The sequence below is a fragment of the Dufourea novaeangliae genome, unplaced genomic scaffold (genome assembly GCF_001272555.1).
Source record: "Dufourea novaeangliae isolate 0120121106 unplaced genomic scaffold, ASM127255v1 scaffold443, whole genome shotgun sequence".
Lineage (NCBI taxonomy): Eukaryota > Metazoa > Arthropoda > Insecta > Hymenoptera > Halictidae > Dufourea > Dufourea novaeangliae.
This window is the reverse complement of record NW_015374322.1, coordinates 16,695-35,833: the sequence shown is the minus strand read 5'-3', so window position 1 is coordinate 35,833 and position 19,139 is coordinate 16,695. Positions and strand designations below refer to the sequence as shown.

Sequence of the window (19,139 nt, the reverse complement as noted above, 5' to 3'; positions counted from 1 at the left end):
AAAATTCAAATATAACATCGAGTAAAATACAAAGTTTACTTTTTGCAATAACATCGTACTTTACTAATTTCAAATATAACAAACAAGAGTGAACGAAGCATCGTCGCTGACTCATTGTCAGCCAAAAGATCTTACATCGATTCCCAACACAACCAAAGAAGAATCATCCTTGTCTACGACGAATATTACTCCAACATCAAATTCTCTTCACTAATCGACGCTCCGAAACATTCAACCCAACACTATCGATACCTAGACCAACACTTCCCTGATATTCAGGTATCGACTATCGTGATCCAAGTATCAGAACTAACGAACGCTTCTCCATACCCCTTCGCGACGTCGAAGTCCCCGATGTTGATCGATTTTTTTCGCGGCTGGCGATCATCCAACGAGTTCGGTGGCTGTCGAGGACGACGCTCGCACCACCAGCTCGGTCCACTATATTTAAATATAGTCGAAGATCGTCGTAGAGGATGGACGACTGGCTAGTCTTATGCGCGAGCTACTGATAGCAGCCGCTCCTCTCGGTGGAGCAGCAGCGGCCAGCGCCAGTAGCCGTACTTCTTGACAAGAAGCAAAGTGATCCAAAGCACCGAGTGTCACGACGAAGGAAGTCGATCGGGCGTGCGGGCCCGTCGTCGTCGTCTCGTAACGAAGTGAATCGTGTTCCCACGGTTGGAGAATCTTCCAAATCAGTGAACAGGGGATCAATCGACCCGTAGACGCCCGTGCGGGCTTCCTCTGTGCATCGTTCGGCGGACGACAGCCCGAGATATGTCGTCGAGTTGTTTCGCCCCCGATCCCATTCGACCACCGATCGACCTCAGCGAGCAGTCCGATACAGTCAAGGTGTGGAGTGTCATGGTTCACCTATTAACAGTGTTCTCAACCCTTGGATCACCCCATTAACGATCATCATCGACGACGTATCACTTGGACGAAGATTCCATTGCGTCCTACCTAGACACCAAGTTCGATTCCGGACATTATTCTAGTTCCTCGTAATTCTTGTTAATTAGACACCACTTTGGGCTACATTAGGATCAGCCGAATCCGTCTGACGAAATCTTTCGACCATGTTCAGTGGGTTCGTTCGCGTCGGTTGTGTGGGTGGGCTAGACTTGTTGCACAAGACCACTTGGCATCGGTCTAGAGGATCGAAACCGTCGTCTTGGTTGATGGGTAGTAGCTAAGGAAAGCGGGAAGCGAGATCGGTAGCTTTCTACTACCAAGGATAGTCCCGCGGGATATGATTCCGGCCTCCCTGATGCACCTATCCCGTCTCCACGCGACCGCCTATACTTAGACCTGCACTTGGCATTCCGTTACGTAAGCAACGAACACAGCGGATCTCTCACGTGTGCGAAAACGCTTTTGCAGGGTACCGACCTGATCCGAGTGTCGAGGTTTTATAAGGACAGCAAGGAGGGAAAGTTCGTCAGCAACATCCACGAGGACACTAGGACCCTGTACGATGGCTTCCGGAAAGGCGCCAAAGAGTCCAGTAAGTTCCGCGGAATTGTTTAATAGAGCAGGGTAAAAAAATTATTACAAAATCGATTTTTAATTTTTAATCAAAGTGGTAACCTCCGTGGATAATTTTAAGACCAATTTCAACAATTTTTTACGAGTAGAAGTAACTGAATTGCAATTTTTGAAAGCCCGATGACGTATGAAGAGGTGAATATACATCTTCGGAATGCTGTTCTGTAAAACCATGTTTTTGTAACTTTCTAGTACACTTTTCTGTAGAACCACTCAGCGAAATTGCAAGTTTTCGTTTCTTCTTTAATTCGTCAGTTTCTCCTCTACAAATGAATCGATCATAATTTGGAAAATGTGATGATTTCTTTGGAATCAGAGCAGTTCACAAAAACTAAATATCAAAAAAAACATTTTTCTGAAGTTTACATAAAAGATTGACAAATTAATTTGTCCCTATCATGAACGATAAAACATTCTCGTCAGCATAACGAACATTCAGAAAAAAATTGTTTCCAAATACAGTACTTCATCAATAAATGTTCGAAGGCACATTGACAGGGAGAGGTTCTCAAGTGTGACGCTAACTTTTTCATGTAATGTTATTTATTTTAGCCGCATGTGGCCATTATTTATAAAATACTTAATAATCAGTGTCGAGAAGCCATCGAACACTCATCGATGATTTACTGTATACGTATTCAAACCGGCTATGTACCTAAAGTCGGGTTGTTTTTCTTATAATTTGTTACCAGGTATATTCTTTACCCTGCTCCCTTTTTCTGACTTTTAAACATTTCGTCGGTCTGGTTTCTAAGTGTTCTATCTTCACTAGTTTCTTTACCAAAAAAAGTGGATTTAAAGTTTACGTAGTTCAATATCACAGAAGCAGGAAAGTAGTGAAATAATCAAACAATAATAACGTCTATGCGATATCTGTTTGTTAGAATATTTAACCTTTTTGCTACTACACGCCACTATAGTGGCTTTCGGGGATGTCATCTCTGTGAATGGTAGGCCACTATAGTAGCTTTCGCAGATGTCATCTCTGTGAACGATAGGCCACAATAGTGGCTGACTTTTTTATCTCATGTTTAAGTCCTTGTACATTAGAAGTATAAGAATAGACCGTAATTTTATTAAATTTATGGCATTTGAAGCCACGTGCACATCGGCTTTGATTTTTAAAAACCATCGTATCGGCTTCGACACCAATGTCTGTACTAATGTCGTTTTTGCGCAGTCAGCGGCAGAGCTGGCAGTACGGAGATGCCGCTCCGCGTTTAGTTTCGCCATAGTAAAATATTAACAAAATTGCACCTTATTATCAACCTAAATTTTTCATTATTGTTAGTATTTGGAGATAAGAAAAAAAGCTTTCAAAGTTTCGTAGTTAGGACTTAAAAGAATATTTGTTGATTTCTAGGTGTGTAATTGAATTTGTATTCTTTAGACGAATGAGACGCACATAGATTGATTACCAACATTTTTTAGAAAAATGGAGTTAGAACAGTTAAGAACTCGTGCGACGATTTGAATTTTGTATCACGTGACGGTCACCGGTGACCGACACAGCGTGAACAGAAAGATCCCGTGTCGGTCACCCGTGTTAGTGTGTTAACGGCGTGATCACGCGTTGTGTTTTTAAATAAACGAGCAGTCTCTCTCTCTCGGGCCCGCGCACGCGGCCGCGCGTTTGGCAAGTGGCTGCTCGCCGTCCACGTTCTGCATGACAAACACCGCCTCGTGAACCCCCGGACTAAGAAGCCCGAGGATTCTCTCGCGTGGATACCCGCCGTCGTGTCGCTGATTTATCGTAAACCCAATGATCACCGAGTGTGCCCAACCCGACGACGCTGTGCGTTTAGTACGACGCGGTTTTTATTTTTAACCTCGCGGCGAACCCACGCTCCGGACACAGCGACACGGGACACCTGTCGTCCTCAGGGACGGGATTGTGTGTTCGTTCGATGCGTTCGTTGACGAAATTCCGTTGACATTGAGAGAGATTTATTTTCTTGTGATTGATTGGGTAGCTGGCGAATTGAACGATAACGTGGAATATGCATTACTGGTCATAGTAGACTGAGGATTTTATGCGTTTATACCCTGTAGGGATTCGTGAGATGTGGAGAATGAAAGTTTCATTGCATACCGAAGAGTTTTCAACGAGGGGTGTTTCCAAAGTTCTGGGAATTGTATTATTAATTGTTTATTTGGAGAACTGTCGAAGAACTACTTCCTCAACGATTTCGATGGTTTTATTATTTAATGTTTAGTTTTGTGGAGTCTTCGGACACTCATCAAGGATTTACTGTACTGTGTAGGAACATTAATAAAATAAATCATCAACTTGTCGGAGAACTACTTCCTCAACGATTTCGATGATTTTATTATTTAATGCTTAGTTTTGTGGAGTCTTCGGACACTCATCCAGGATTTACTGTACTGTGTGCGAAAATTAATAAAATAAATGATCAACTTGTCGGAGAACTACTTCCTCAACGATTTCGATGATTTTTAAATGTCTTGTAGAAATCAATATTCTGAACAACTTTTTCCTTTCAGGAAAATGTCGGTCGGCCGTAGTGTCCGAGATATTCGTAAAAAAACAATCAGTACGACTACTTTCCTGTTTTGGGTGTCTGGTTAACACTGGGTGGTGAGTTAGCTAACACGTTTGTTCATTGCATTCAGTTTCTACTTATTGCCAGCACGAATATACAGACAAATCTTTTTTTGTTAATAACTTTTTAACAAACAACGACCGGCGAGTAAAACCCTCTGAAGGTCACTTAGGAGAATGACTTCAGCAATATATGTCAAGGTCAAGATCATCGGAGGAGGGCCAACCGACATTTTGGTGAAAGGAAAAAATTATTCAGAATGTTGATTTCTACAATATATTCAATAATCATCGAAATCGGTGAGGAAGTAGTTCTTCGACAAGTGGACCGTTTATTTTATTAATTTTCGTACACAGTACAGTAAATCCTTGATGAGTGTTCGAAGGCTCTACGGAACTGAACATTAAATATTTCATAAACTAACGGCCATATGTAGCGGAAACAAATATCATTGGCTTGGTATTTGAAAAACTTACCAGTAGTGTCTTAAAGTTAAAGGCGTGAGTTTATATGTCATTGCTTTGACTCTTAGATGACGAACCTGGGTCACTGAAGACTCAGACTTTAAGCTTTCGATAAAACACCGGCTAGAAATTTTGATGAAGCATTTATACGAGATTCCCCGGAATCGAGTCCACTTTCCGAGAGTTAATTAGTCGGAGTTGTCTTGCTGTCAGTATTTTCATTGTGTATAAATTAACTTCATTTAATATTCAGAAAGAGCTCTTTTGATTGGCCCATAACTTAGGAGAACAACCTGAAGATCAAAAAAACATTTGAAGAAAGAGATAATGTTTGACACAAAAATTAATTTTATCATAATATCCCTAAGTAACTATAATATATAATGACAGACAAATAAAATCATTGCAGGACCTTTCATCTGTGACTTAAATGACAATTTATCAGAATAACGTAGTGTCCGAATATCTTTGATCGATAAGTATACATAGCAGTGAATGGAGAATAATTAAAATTAAGATTACAAATTGTTTTCTTGAGAGTTCGTGATAAAATTGCCATTTTTCTTTAAAGGATATGTAACCATTCAAGTGTTTGATTGATTAATATTTCGAATAATGCGTTGTTCACCATGATTCAACTCTTCAAAAGTTAATCTATATTATTGACTCAAAAGTTTATTTTTGTCGATAATTTCATCATGTTATTAGTAAGTTGAATTGAAAAAGTAATTGAAGTTCGTTTCTTTATGGTATAAACGCATGAAATCTGCAGACTAGTAATATGCAAACTGAACCCAGTGTAGGGTTGGCAGCTCTCTTGAAACTTCCCCTTAGTCTTCTCAGGAAGAATGTACACAATTCTGACGAGCGCTTATAAAAGGGGCCGGGCCCCAGTTGAAACATCAAAGGGGAGAAACAGAATCTGTAATAGTAACACATTGAGGACCAGTGCTTTTATACCAGTGCTTTTATACTGTATGATCCACGTAGAACGATGAAGAATTTAACATGATATTATGACATAGAAATATTTATATTTACATAGATTATTATTATTAAAGGTACTAATATATCAACAAATAATTTTGTAATGTAAATAATTTTTCTAGAAAATCATTAGTTTTTTGTCAGCCGTTTTAATATGTTGAAGTAGCTTCAAACAATGAGATTCGGACTGCTCTTTACAATTGTATCTAGTTCGATTCTAATGGCAACAATTTGTAATAAAAAGGATTCGAATATTGTTGACTGTTTTTTAATACCTCTTGTGTATAGTAAAACTGAAAAACATTCGTATTTACATTTCGTATTTCAAAATTCAAACCTGAAAGTTTTTTATTTTATTCAAGAAATGAATTTATTATTAATATAGTGCACCATTGTTATGTGACTGCATATAGATGTCAACAATTCCACATTATTTTATTTTTCTAAAGATTGCAACATTTTCCAGTGATGCTAGAAACTTATTTATTGTGTAATAAGAAGCTTTCACATCAATATATTTACAAAATATTAAATGGCAGTTTCCTTTTTTAGATTTATCGAACTACGCATAATTATGCAAATCGTGATGTCAAAGATACTACAATTGCGAATCTGTTGATTCCTCATGTAAACATAATTAAAAAAGGCAAGAAAAAATTGCTTTGCATATGAAATTGCAGTTTGAAAATTAATAATTGTAAATCAAAGGGGTAATATCTCTAGAATGCTGATGTTTATGTATTTTTGACACAAGCAAATATGCAAAACACAAGGGAATATAAATTTCAACAAAAAGTGATTGAATTTTTTATATAGTTTGAAATTATTAAATGTTTGATTACAGGAATGAATTTTTCTGTGACTTTGATTTTTGCAAAACATCTCATAAAATATATTTTTTCATAAACATCCACCATCTAGTTATTGCCTGATGTATTTTTTACAATAACCCGTTTTAAAACAATAATTAGAAAACAGTAGAATCGACGAAAAGCAGACTAGACGTACCAAAACGAGTGCCGCAGAAAGTGAAAACAGCAATTGATGGCCAGACGTGACAGTCAAGTTGCAAAAAAAAACAGATGTACTCCACTTTAAAAATCGATGTTTCGTACATAAAGTCTTGTGTGTATAACAAAATTGTAGTCGTTGTCGTATCGTCTCCAGTCTATTATTGTTAAGATTTTAATATAATTTGAGGTTTTTCCATTCAATGTAGTGATATACGTATCAAGTAGCTGAAAGGGTTCGTTCTGTGGACCGCAATAACATATACATTTTCATGAATTTTTGAATGGTATGTTCAAAAATAGATACTTGTAATTTTTGCGCTTTCAGCACAGGAAAAGAAATGATAGAATAATCTTTCGAGGAATTTTCATACATTCCACATTGCGTCGTTTGTCGATGACTCACGATATTTATTAGAACTAGAATTTATGTTAAATTTGAAAGTGTATAATCTTGGGCTCTATGTTGATACAAAAAAAGGGAAAGAAATTGAAAGAGAGAACTCAATTTTATTATTTAATTTATCACCAGTATTTAAAAATATTGAAAACAGTAACTAGGATAAATGTTTAGGACAATCGTTACCAAATCATATAAATTATTTAACGCTGTCGCAAAACTACGCCTCCATCAAACACATGCAACCAATAATGCCTCCTTGCATAGCCATCATTAACAACCCACATTTCATAAAATTAGATCACTGATCCATTGCGTGCTTATTCAAGAATCCATAAATTACGATTCCAAACAAACATTGCACAAAGCAAACATAGACCGTCATCCTCAAAGTAGACGTTACTTATTCCTCAGTGACGGAGTTTCAATTGAGACACGAATACTGAACAGAAAAATGGCTTAAGTACATTTAAATGTATACAGACAGTCTTTCATTATGTCCAGTCTTCAAACAACCATACCCCAAGCAATCGTAAATGCACTGCTCAAAACAATTAAATCGTACAGTAACGAGCAACAACGTTACCATTTTTCTAATTCTTTGTGTTTCTATTCTCTCTTAATATCAACTTAGAAGCTTATTATACTGGATTTTATATAGGTTTGAATTCTCTGCCAGAATATACATATATTAAACGCATACAGTGGACTCTTACGATATTGCCGCGGCTCGGGGCTGTAGAAGAATAAAATTCTCGAAAACGGCAATGCATCGAGAGCCCCCTTCTTGGTGATGGCGTACGGAACGTGGTGGGATAGCGAATTTGTGTGCGTGAAAATACGTTTGCAGGGCAAGCGCCTCGGATGGCAATAAGCCAAGCGGTAATATCGTAAGAGTCTACAGTAATAGAGTTTTAAGTTGATGGTAACAAACAATAAAAATAAAAAAAATCGTAAAAGTGTAACTTTTGTGTCTACTACTGTGTATTACAGCCATTCTTCTCGTCCATACGATGTATAATCTCCCAAAAATTTTCCTATACAAATATATCTAGTATTAACTAGAGATTAACACTAGAACTACCAAAACAGTCAAAATTGCTGGTTAGTGCCTATACTCTTATAACGATAATTAAAATGTTAAAATAATGCATTTCCCCAGATCTTTTACAATGTTTATTAGAACATATAAGTGAAAAAACGAGTTAATTTATAAATTCGTATATTTTCAAAAATATGTCATATTTATCGATTCGATAAAAATAGGCAGGGCTCGTCAAATCGCGCCGAATTGCACTCGCCAGACAAAAACAGTACTCACTCATCTCAAAAAGACATAATTTTTAAGAATAACATAAATATCTTACTTTACCCATACACTGTTGAAATATAGGCATAGGCTTTTTAGGAATCAAACTCCGAAACACCGTAATTTTTAGTCGCCAGGTGAAAAAATCGAGTCGTCACTGTGGACCGAGTAACTGGATTTGTCGATGCCTGGAAATAGTTATGCACTGCCGGTGAAAAGTTTCCAACCACAGTAAATCCTCGATGAGTGTTTGAAGGCTCCTCGGCACTAAACATTAAATATTTCATAAATTAATGGCCATATGCAGCTGAAACAAATATCATTAGTTTGCGAATTCCAAGCACGGATTTATATTTCTACTGAAATACTGATCCATTTTATCAAGAAAAATAACAGTAAATTTTATTACGTACGTATATTAAAGATAATAATTGTAAAGACAGTGTGAATTGTCGTTAGAAATTGTATATTACAATTTCAAGCAATACATGTCATATACAATGAAGATTATTATTATAACAATTACCTACCTGTATTGGTCCCAAAAATTTAATAGTGACCTTCCATAAAGCGAATTATCGTATCTACTCCGAAATGAGACGAAAGAGTCACCTTCATGTAACTACCCTACTTGAGATTCAATTTCTTTAAAGTACGATGAGCAGTCATAACACGTGGAAAACTATAAACGTAGAATACCATAGTAACAAATAAAACTGGTTTTATAATAACTATTTTAGAACGTGCCCGTGTATTAAGGAGCGTATTGGGACATTCCACACAAAATCTGACACTTTTTGGAGTAACATTTCGAATTGTGTTAACACTTCGGATATGTTCTAGTGTTTACTGATCTACTATACATATGAACGTGTTTCCAAGGATTTTTTAAAACTTTAAAAATTATCGATCTACAACTGTTTAAAATATAGTGTCGAACATTTTTCAATAAATCATAATTGTTGAACTAACAAACTGATCGAAATGAGCTTGGTGGGTACTTACAGAGAGGAGACATGAGAGTACCTAATAAAAATGATATCAGCTAAAAAAAATATGTAACAAATTTTAGTGTCCATATATTTTCAAATTTGTCCATGAAAGAGACAAACAGGACTATAATATCTTCATTTTTTTTACAAATTTTTCAATTGGGTTCTATTACTATAAAATTGCATTTCTTTAAAACAATTGTAAAACAAATGGTTAAAAAATGTCTTTTTAACTGAAATAATTTTTATTAGGTACTCTTATGTCTTCACATAAGTTTTTATTTATTGAACAAATGTTGACATTATATTTCAAACAGCTGTAAACTCAACAATTTTTAAAATTTTGGAAAATCCTTCGAGATTCGTTTATATGTCATAAAAAGACTACAACATATCCAAACGTCACCAAAATCCAAAATGTTACTCCAAAAAGTGATCGATTTCGCGTGGAATGTCCCTATTTGAAGAAGCAGATGGTGGTCGGAAACTTTCGGCTGGCAGTGTACGTTTATCATTGGTAGTTCTAGTATCAATAGTGTTAGTATTGGACGAAAAAGATTAACTTAACAAAGCTATAACACGTGTTTTCTCCCTCTCGGCGTGATGGGTGCAACATGACCGCCCACATTAGCGATCACCTAACTCTTTCGAGCGGTGTATCATTCCTCCCACTGATTTCTCGCGATTTCTTGCATACCGTCCGTGTCAAAATTCGTCGTAGTCACGCGTCGCGCGATTTCCCGCGAAATTCGCAAGTTGGCAGACCGCGGCGGACGCCAGCAATTAGGATTCCTGGATCCACGCGTTTCCTCCGCTGTCTCGCAAGGAAATCATTGGCTCCGTTTCTTGACGTGCAGACAATGGCCCTTGTCTCGGCTGGCGGGACGGACCCAACAAACCGTACCAGTGGCTCCATTACAACGAGACCCTGCTCAGGGCGAAGAATTTCGGGTCAGGCCTAGTGTCCATGGGCCTATCACCAGGTTCACACACACTGATCGGTTTGTACAGCCAAAACTGTCCCGAATGGATCCTCACCGAGCAGGCCTGCTACACGTATTCCCTCGTGGTGGTGCCCCTCTACGACACCCTGGGCCCAGATGCCTGCGCCTTTATCATCAATCAGGCCGAAATCAACCTGGTCGTCTGTGAGAATGACAAGAAGTGCAATTTGCTGCTTGATAAAGCGCCCAGGTATGTTGAATTCGATTATCTTACTGGTTTTGATGTAATCTAAGATTTGAGGCATGAACGATATGGGATCGTAGAGTCCTTATTGTTGAAGTTTTAGGGTGAAAGCAATGTCATTGTGCAATTATTTTACCAACGTTCCACAAGCATTCCAGCTAGCTATCAGGGGGTCGATACAGTACCAGTGTGTCAGTTCACCCTCTGATGAAGCTAGCTGCAATGTTTGCGAAATATTGCGATAATAATTCCACGAGGACACGGCTTACATTTGAAAGCCTCAGTAGTATAGAACTATTACTAAATTAAGGTCTTGATGATGTTTTCAAGAGTAACAACATTGTTGAAAAGAATTAGAGGATCGGTACTGTGGATGATGCTGTTACCCCAAACAAGCTAAATGCTTTAAGATTAAACAGTCGACATAATTGTCCGTATGATACTAGCATCTACGTTTATTACTATAAAAAATTTTCCCAGAATTACTACACGTCATATTAACTGATGCAGCGATTGTAATATTTGATTCTCTGATTGTTTTGAGCAGTGTAGATATAGTAGACTCATGTTATACAGTTTGAAAAGTAACCAATAGGTTGACACTTTAAGGTTAATATGTATGTAGATCTACGTGTTTGTAAATTGATTTGACTGTGAGGTTACCCTTTTCGTAGCGAAACTTAATAAAATATGAGGTCACGTCGATCAGTAGAGGATATTTATGCAGAAGAGACAGTGAATTTGTAAAATTACCAGTTTAAATGACCATTTATGGGGTGAGGCCTAACTATAAAAGGAGTTGTAGAGAAATATGTTGCACAATGAGACTAATAAGGATTATAATAGGGTTGAGAGGTTGCCTGCGGTCTTTTAGGCCTAACCTTTTTAACTTTCTGTGATAGAGGCAGGTTTCGCGACTGTATACTCAGACCGAAAAAATTTTGCTATATCTTGTCATTAACGTCGAGAGTTAACACGTTGAATGACGTGGGGGTCACCAGTGACCGGCACTAGACTTGGCAATGGAACTGTAGAGATCACTGGTAGTCGATAATCTCAAAATTAATTGAAACATTAATAAAGTTACATCACAGAGATAGCAGTATTTATAAACTTTTCAAGAAGCCATTATTTTAGTGCTCCTTAAATCACAATAAACTGATCCAATGTTAAACTTCAGTCGACAAAATATATTGTAGGTATGTTAAAAATATGTAGACAATTTTTATATAGGCAATATTAATACTAATATAAATATTATATAATGCAATATAAATACTAATTTCTATTGTTGTGATTGTGTTGATTAAATGATATATGTTAAATGATATAAAAAACAATGTTTTGATAGCAATGCACTCTTCAAACCTTAATGATGTCGATTTTAAGACAAAAATAAGCAAACTGGAATCATAAATCACCAATAAAACTGTAAATAAGGATTTATTAATGTTTATTTGATACTTTGTAATGGTACAGTAAACACTCTAATATTCTATTACGTAAGATTAATTCATTAAATATGTAATATTTTGCCACTATAAGACAAAAATTCATTCCTCTATTTCAAAATTCGTTGCTTAAGCATTTTTAACGCTACTTTATGATTAGATTTTAAAATTTACCTATTGTTTCTTGGTAATTGTTGTCCTTCTTTAATTAAAATTAATCGAATGTTCAGTTTTAAAATAATAATGTCGAACATTTTAATGTTAATAAATTCGTAGATCATGCAAATCGTAGATCGCATGTTAAAAGACAACGTCGAAATATTTCAATATACTTTCAAACAAATGATATTGCAAATTATAATCTCAATCATTTAGAATCGTGACTTTTGGTATGTTGTGGCAAAATGCCACCGATGCGTACGTATGTGTATAGTTTCCTGCACTTCATACGACTTACGAATCTCACGTGGTTGGTATTCGAGTCAAATTTAAATACTCCTGTGCAATGTCCTGAAATATTTGACGAAAATAACTCTACTTCTTAACAAAAACGACAAAAAATGATTTTATAAATTCCAAACACAATAATGAATTTATAATAAAATTGCTACTACGTAGTACAAATATTTCATTTAACCATAATTAACAGATACATTAATATACTACAAGTTTTTAAGCAATAAATAAATTATTATGATGGCACGCAATAAATATTGTCCCTCAATATACATAATACGTTGATGTCTGTAATAGTCTTGTTAAATGGGTTTAGCAACACGAAACATTAATCTTCTTACACTGTAACACACTGTTGCGTTGAGCGAAGCCGTCCAAACAATTTCTTCAGAAATTAAAAATAAACAAAACTGCCGGTAGAGGAGTAAAAATACGTTATCTATTTTCACGCGTTAAGTGAATCTGTACGTTAACCCGTTAATTTCGTTCAATATTGATGAACGCTGATGAAATCTTTTAAAAATATCATTTTTGCAACACGTATTACCGAAGGTTGTGTAATAAAATAATATTAGTATATTGGTAGCAGCAGTGAAAACTTAACAGGAGAAATTGAGCGCAAAGAATTTAAATGTAGAAGGAAAAAACTGAATGCTCTATTCCTTCATAATTTAAAAAAAATGGAAGATCAGTTACAAATGGAGGAAGTCTCAAGAAATTAATTTTTAAAAGATCTTATCAATTCTTCCTTTTTTTAAGTTAAATAATTTTAATATTTAAACAGTTGTTTTCTTCTCATGATGAATAGAAATTGACGTTATATTTAAGGACTATGTAAGCGTACACATATTTAGTCACTTACGTGTACATAAAAATTTGTTTCGAAAATATGACAACCTTCTTTTCACACATGATTTCATTAAGAAATTGCAAACTGTAGATAAACATAAAGTGAAGTATTTTGGCTTTTACAAGGATTTTATGATATTGTAATCGGATCTAAACCTAAACAATTGGTTATATAAGAATAACGAAGGATTATGTTCTTTATTCGATTCGGCTAAATTACTATATTTTCTCTACTCATAAATTCTCTCAAAAGTTTACTAACATTATGTAGGTACCTAAAAATAGGTGTAGATTAACTTAATTCATACCTACAACAAAGGTTCCTTAAATGATTTCGAAGAATAAAATAACAATATGTCCTGATAACACTGATTTCTGAGACATGAACCAAATTTGACTATAAATACTAAAATAAATAGAAACAAATCCCCTACTAATCGAAATCTTTCTCCCCAGATGTCTAAAGGTGCGTATCCACTTGTTGTGTATCCTCGAATCGTATCACCGTTGTGTATCAATATGGACGAGCAAGCGTTGCATCGTTGCGTATCAAAATGTATTATATCGTGATACGATACGATGATACGCAACAAATGGATACTCACCTTTAGGAAGGATACTTCTTGACATCAAAATATCAAGAACTATAATTTAATATATAATTAACATAATGTAATTATATAATAGAAATAATTACAAATAATTATAAATTCAATAAATAATATTCCAAAAATACATATGCTCTAAAATAATCATTATATATCTCATTAAATTATTATTCAATTATAATTAGAATTATTATTTGTCTATTCTTTTAGAGTAAAACCTGTTACAATTTTTTGCACTCCCCTACTAAATGAAACAATTTCCCCTAGATGTCTAAGGAAGCTGGTGGTAGTGAAGGAGGTGCGTCAAGCAACGCACCAGAGGGCGAAGAATCGTGGCGTTGAGGTGGTTAGGTTCGAGGACGTCGAGCGTCTCGGCGCCCAGAAGAGTCATCCAGAAGTGGCGCCCAAGGTGACCGATCTGTGCACGGTGTGCTACACATCCGGGACCACCGGCAACCCAAAAGGTGTGATGTTGACCCACCAAAACGTAATGGCGGGCGTGTGCGCGGTTCTGCTGCAGCTGGGCGAGCATAAACCCTCGTACAAGGACACGATGATCAGTTTCTTGCCTCTGGCACACATGTTGGAACGGTGCTGCGAGAACGCTATGTACATGGTGGGCGGGTCCGTGGGCTTTTACAGCGGTGACATCAAAACGTTAGCCGAGGATATGAGAGCCTTGAGGCCTACCGTGATGCCAGCGGTCCCGAGGCTCTTGAATCGAATGTACGACAAGGTGAGTTGCGAGTATTACGAAATGTCGACAGTTTCCCAATCGCTTCTCTACACACCCTCCCTCCCTCCCCCGACCGTGATCCAATCTTTTCGACCACCTGGTGTGCGAATATTCTGCGTTTGTTCGCAGGCTTGTGTCCAATCGTTCTGACGAATTGGTGTTTCTTACTTTTGAGTATCTCGCGATTTTTGTTTTCTGTTTTGGGCTGGTACATTGAGGTTAGAATGGTTTCTTTAAGTATGGTACGTTGAAAGAGAAAGTGATTAGAGGGAACAGGGTGCTGGAGGAGATTTTAATAGCAAATAGGTGAAGAATTTTTTTAATTTAAGTGCACAAAGTTAAGTCCACAGATATGTTTTCTTTTACAATCTTTTTTTAATTTTATTTTATTAGGGACTATGTATCGACAGTTATAGCTTTATTGATATTTGAACGACCGACAATGAATGTATACTTATTTCTGGACCCCAGAGCCGGAGTGTATTAAATCAGATTTTTCAAACTTTCGAGCAAAACAAATCGAAGCCGCAAGAACCTTGTCATTTTGGAACCGTTTTGTAAGAATTTAACGACAAACAGAAATAGAAATGGTAACCATTTCATTACGTCCTTATGTGATAGATTTTACACTGCTTCTCTGGATATAATTCTTACACTATATTAGAAAACTAAACACGACTTAGAACGAAATATAAAGAGTGAAAATTTTGATACGGGAAACATATAAAATGTCTTTTTTTTTTTATAGTGGAGTTAACACCCTCTGCCTCTGGCGTCCAGATTTCTATCAGATCGGTAAAATATACAGTTTTATGAAACTGGACGGATTTGAATTAATTCAAATTATTTTAACTAAAATAGTTCAGTGTTTTATTTTTTTTGTAGACGTGCAATGTTATAACATTGTAATCTTTTCTCCAAGAGTTTACGAACTCTTCATTTTGATCGCTTTAGTGGATTTAGTGTTAAGATTTATGATTATGATCAATCGAAACTTCAGTACGAAAGTGAAGAAGCTTATTAGGAAAATAAATGTTTTCTTCACTTTTGTGTATGCACTTCAACTCCATGGAAATGCGATAGAAATTGTGCAGTATTCGAATCCAATTCCTTAGGAAAATCCAATAAGTGTCAAATACAATTTGAAGGAATATTTAAAAATGAGCCTGTTTTATAGTTGACTTCATAATCTCTACTCGAAATAATGTTCCCTTCACGAATATTTAATTTCTTTTTGTCAATAGTTCCAAATGTATCGATAGTAGAAAGTATAATAATAAGTAGTTGGAATGCTTTTTAAATTTTTCAAACAGACTTTCATAAATGGAATTTGAAGAAACATGCCTGTAGTTGAAGTCCATAATTATGTATTAACCCTACTGTACTGTACACCAAATAATTACTTTCACTATTATCATGTCTTATATTAAATTGTTGCTAAAGTTTCATATACGTTATCTACCGATATGAAATTCATACAAAATTTCTCTAAGAAAAAATATAATTAAAAATTATTCCTTTTGTTTTTGGATCAAATTGATCCAAACGGTGCATGAGGATTAAGGAAGGGAAATGATGTTAATAGAAGACAAAATAAGTCTCAATAAATAGACAAATAGAGCAAGAAGAAATATGGGATAAATACCAATTGTTTAAATTATGTAATTATAATAATTTTTTAATTTTATTACAATTGAGAACTTCTAATTTCTTCAAAGATAAACATTGAAAATCAGACAGGATTCTTTTAATAATACATCATTTTTAATCAGTTATTTTTTATACATAGAAAGTGTATCTATTAAAGAATCTTAATTATTGCTACAAACATCATGATAAAATTTATATAAAATGATAAAAATTTTATATAAAATACTCTTTTCAAATCATGTTAGAGAAAGCAGAATACCAGAAGTTGTGAATAATTAGCTAATTTCTTAATTCGCAGACTTACATAAAAAAGCTATAAATGGATTAAAATTCCTTTACAGCTTTAATACAAATATATCAAGTTTTCTAATTGACAAGCACATTCTCGCGATACTAATATGTAGTAATATATCCATGTTTCAACATTTCTTCTCTTGCTTTAGAGTGAAACATAAGATATTCTTATATAATACATATCTATCATAAAATCATTCCCAATCAAAAAACTTCCAGATAATATTTAGGAAAGTATTTTATATTCTATTTCGGATGCATTAAATAGAGTATTATATTATCTGTATTCTCAGCAGTTAAATTACCACAGAGTCGTTAGGCGTAAAGCTATTTTCGATTGCTCGTCGGTGTACAAAAATGATCGCGCTAAATAACCTATGGAAAGTTATGTATCACGGAAATCTTAGAGTTCGACATTGTGTATCGCGAATTTTGCGACGAAGAAATGGCCGAGCGGAAAAGATATTTTTAAGCTCGACGACGATGCCGCAAAGTGCAAGGACGCGAACGTTAAATAATTTAACATCAGCCAGTCTATTAAGAACTGAATTCTCTTGGAAATCATGCACGGCCTAACCAGTCTTATTTCTCTTCGTTTATCAAAACTAATTTGACGAATTGTGTCAGATGCGCGCGTTTGATGGACAGCTGCATTAGCAGAGTGAACCGGACGTGTAAACATAGGAGCTCGTTCGGTAACGTTTCCGTGTCTGCGAAATTATTTTCCGCATTTTCCATCGCGCCCACGATTCTGGTGCTGCATATTCTTTGCAATTTTTATTTTGCAATTACTTAGTACATTGTTTGAATTTTAATAAAAAGAAAGAAATGTTTGTTGAATAATATAACTTTCTTTTTAATAAGGGATTAACACCACATCGATTACAGTTAACTATTGATTGGGCACGTGGATTTTAATTGACCCCAGCCAACTTTAAACGTTCATAACACTGTCATTTCAATCATGCAAATTGTGTGCTTTCGTATAGCTGTGATAATGTTATTGAATTATAAGAATAGAGATGATTCTAATTTGTTGTTAACTAGAGAGTATTCTTTTATGTTCTGTTATGTTTTACAGAATTTAAGAATAAATATAATACATTATGTTTCATTTTTAATTTAGAAAACGTAACTTCGTATATACCAATCATACGGATGTCCGCAATAAAAATAATAATGCAGATTATAGACGTTTTTCATAAAAGATCTGACGAACCCCACGTGGTCGACCATGTGATTTTAAAAGCACGTAACCAGTCAAAGGTTCATACCTTTAATAAAGGCCCAGACAAATTGTTGTATTATATAGATTTGGGCAAAGTTTAAAGAAAAAATATTTCAAATACTATTTTGAATAATGAATGCTATACGGTTCAAATAAAATAATATTTTAAAAGTGAAGTTTCGACAAGTAAAATATTTTTATTTTATATTCTCTAAAAGCCAAAGATGTTTAATTTAAATTCATAATAATTTTATAACATCCTACACCAAATTTTCTCAGTGAAGGATCCGAGGATATATGTATAAGTATAATTTAAAATATATCGCTTCATATTTAAAAGAACAGGTGAATTATTTATTGGTACACTTAATAAAATATACTATTTATAATGTATATTTTATCCAGATCTTGTATTATAATAGTTTCTCTTTCCATACTATGTATACATATACCTATTATGTTAACTTTTCAAGTAAATTTGTTTTTTGTTAAATTAAAACGTTGTTAACCCTCATCTGTCTATTGTGTCACTTTGACACATTTTCCTTCTAGGAGATGATGTTATCCTGTCATATGTAGGTATTTTTAGCTGAGACTCCATGACTTTTATTTCAAAGAATTCGCAAATTTAACTATCTATCTCTTTATGATGTTAATTTTTTATCACTGTGTTAATTCGACACCAAGGTACAAATTAAACCTACAAATTAACCCTCCGTAAACAATGTCGGTCGTTAACGACATAAGGGAATTCCCATTTTTCCCGGACTTTGCTTCGAATTTTTATTTTTATCGAAAAAAGTTTGGAACATTTGACTTGACGACCGATTGTATAATATAGTAGAGACTTTGATAAGTAGCTCAGAATTTTGTCAGATTTTTTGAAAGCCTGAACAGTAAAAAATATGTTTGCTCACGGAGGGTTATGTTAAGAAAATGAGGGACGGATGAGAGTTAAATATCTTCCACCATGAATTGCGTCTTGAAATCACATTTCTACAACATTGTATGGATATTAAGAATGTGTCCGAAACGTTAAGGTCAGCAGTACGCAATCTGTTGCTCTGGCAAATGCAAAACGGGGTTGCAGAACGAACACGGCGAAACAGGTGGAGACGAACCCGTCGCTGTCGTAACCCTGAAATTCCGAATGAATGAAAACTGTGCATTGTGTGTGTACAGAATTCATCTAAACATCAAATTTGTCGCAATAACATACGTATTTCTGTATTTCCCTTGTTTCCCTTTCTACACGTAATTAATCAAAAGATTTTAGATTGTCCGTATGAAAGAAACTAAATAATACGTATTTTAAGCCATATTTTCGTGAAGTATTTATTAGACTCATTTAAGGAAAACATTAAATTAAATTCATGGGTAACTTCGATTATTCTTATACAATTAT

At 35.0% G+C, this 19,139-nt stretch overlaps 1 protein-coding gene across 2 annotated transcripts in view; it reads left to right on the top strand.

Moving 5' to 3' along the window:
* The first annotated feature begins 594 nt into the window (after positions 1 to 594).
* Positions 595 to 19,139, top strand: part of LOC107192864 (long-chain-fatty-acid--CoA ligase 1) — a 30,564-nt gene continuing 12,019 nt past the window's right edge. For both annotated transcript variants that reach the window (XR_001516314.1, XM_015582211.1), the window contains exons 1-4: positions 595 to 852; positions 1,384 to 1,507; positions 10,132 to 10,468; positions 14,094 to 14,562. Coding sequence is in view for 1 of the 2 variants with exons in the window: in XM_015582211.1 (XP_015437697.1) it covers positions 778 to 852; positions 1,384 to 1,507; positions 10,132 to 10,468; positions 14,094 to 14,562 (1,005 nt within the window). In the remaining variant the exon portion in view is untranslated. The remainder of the gene's footprint in view (positions 853 to 1,383; positions 1,508 to 10,131; positions 10,469 to 14,093; positions 14,563 to 19,139) is intronic.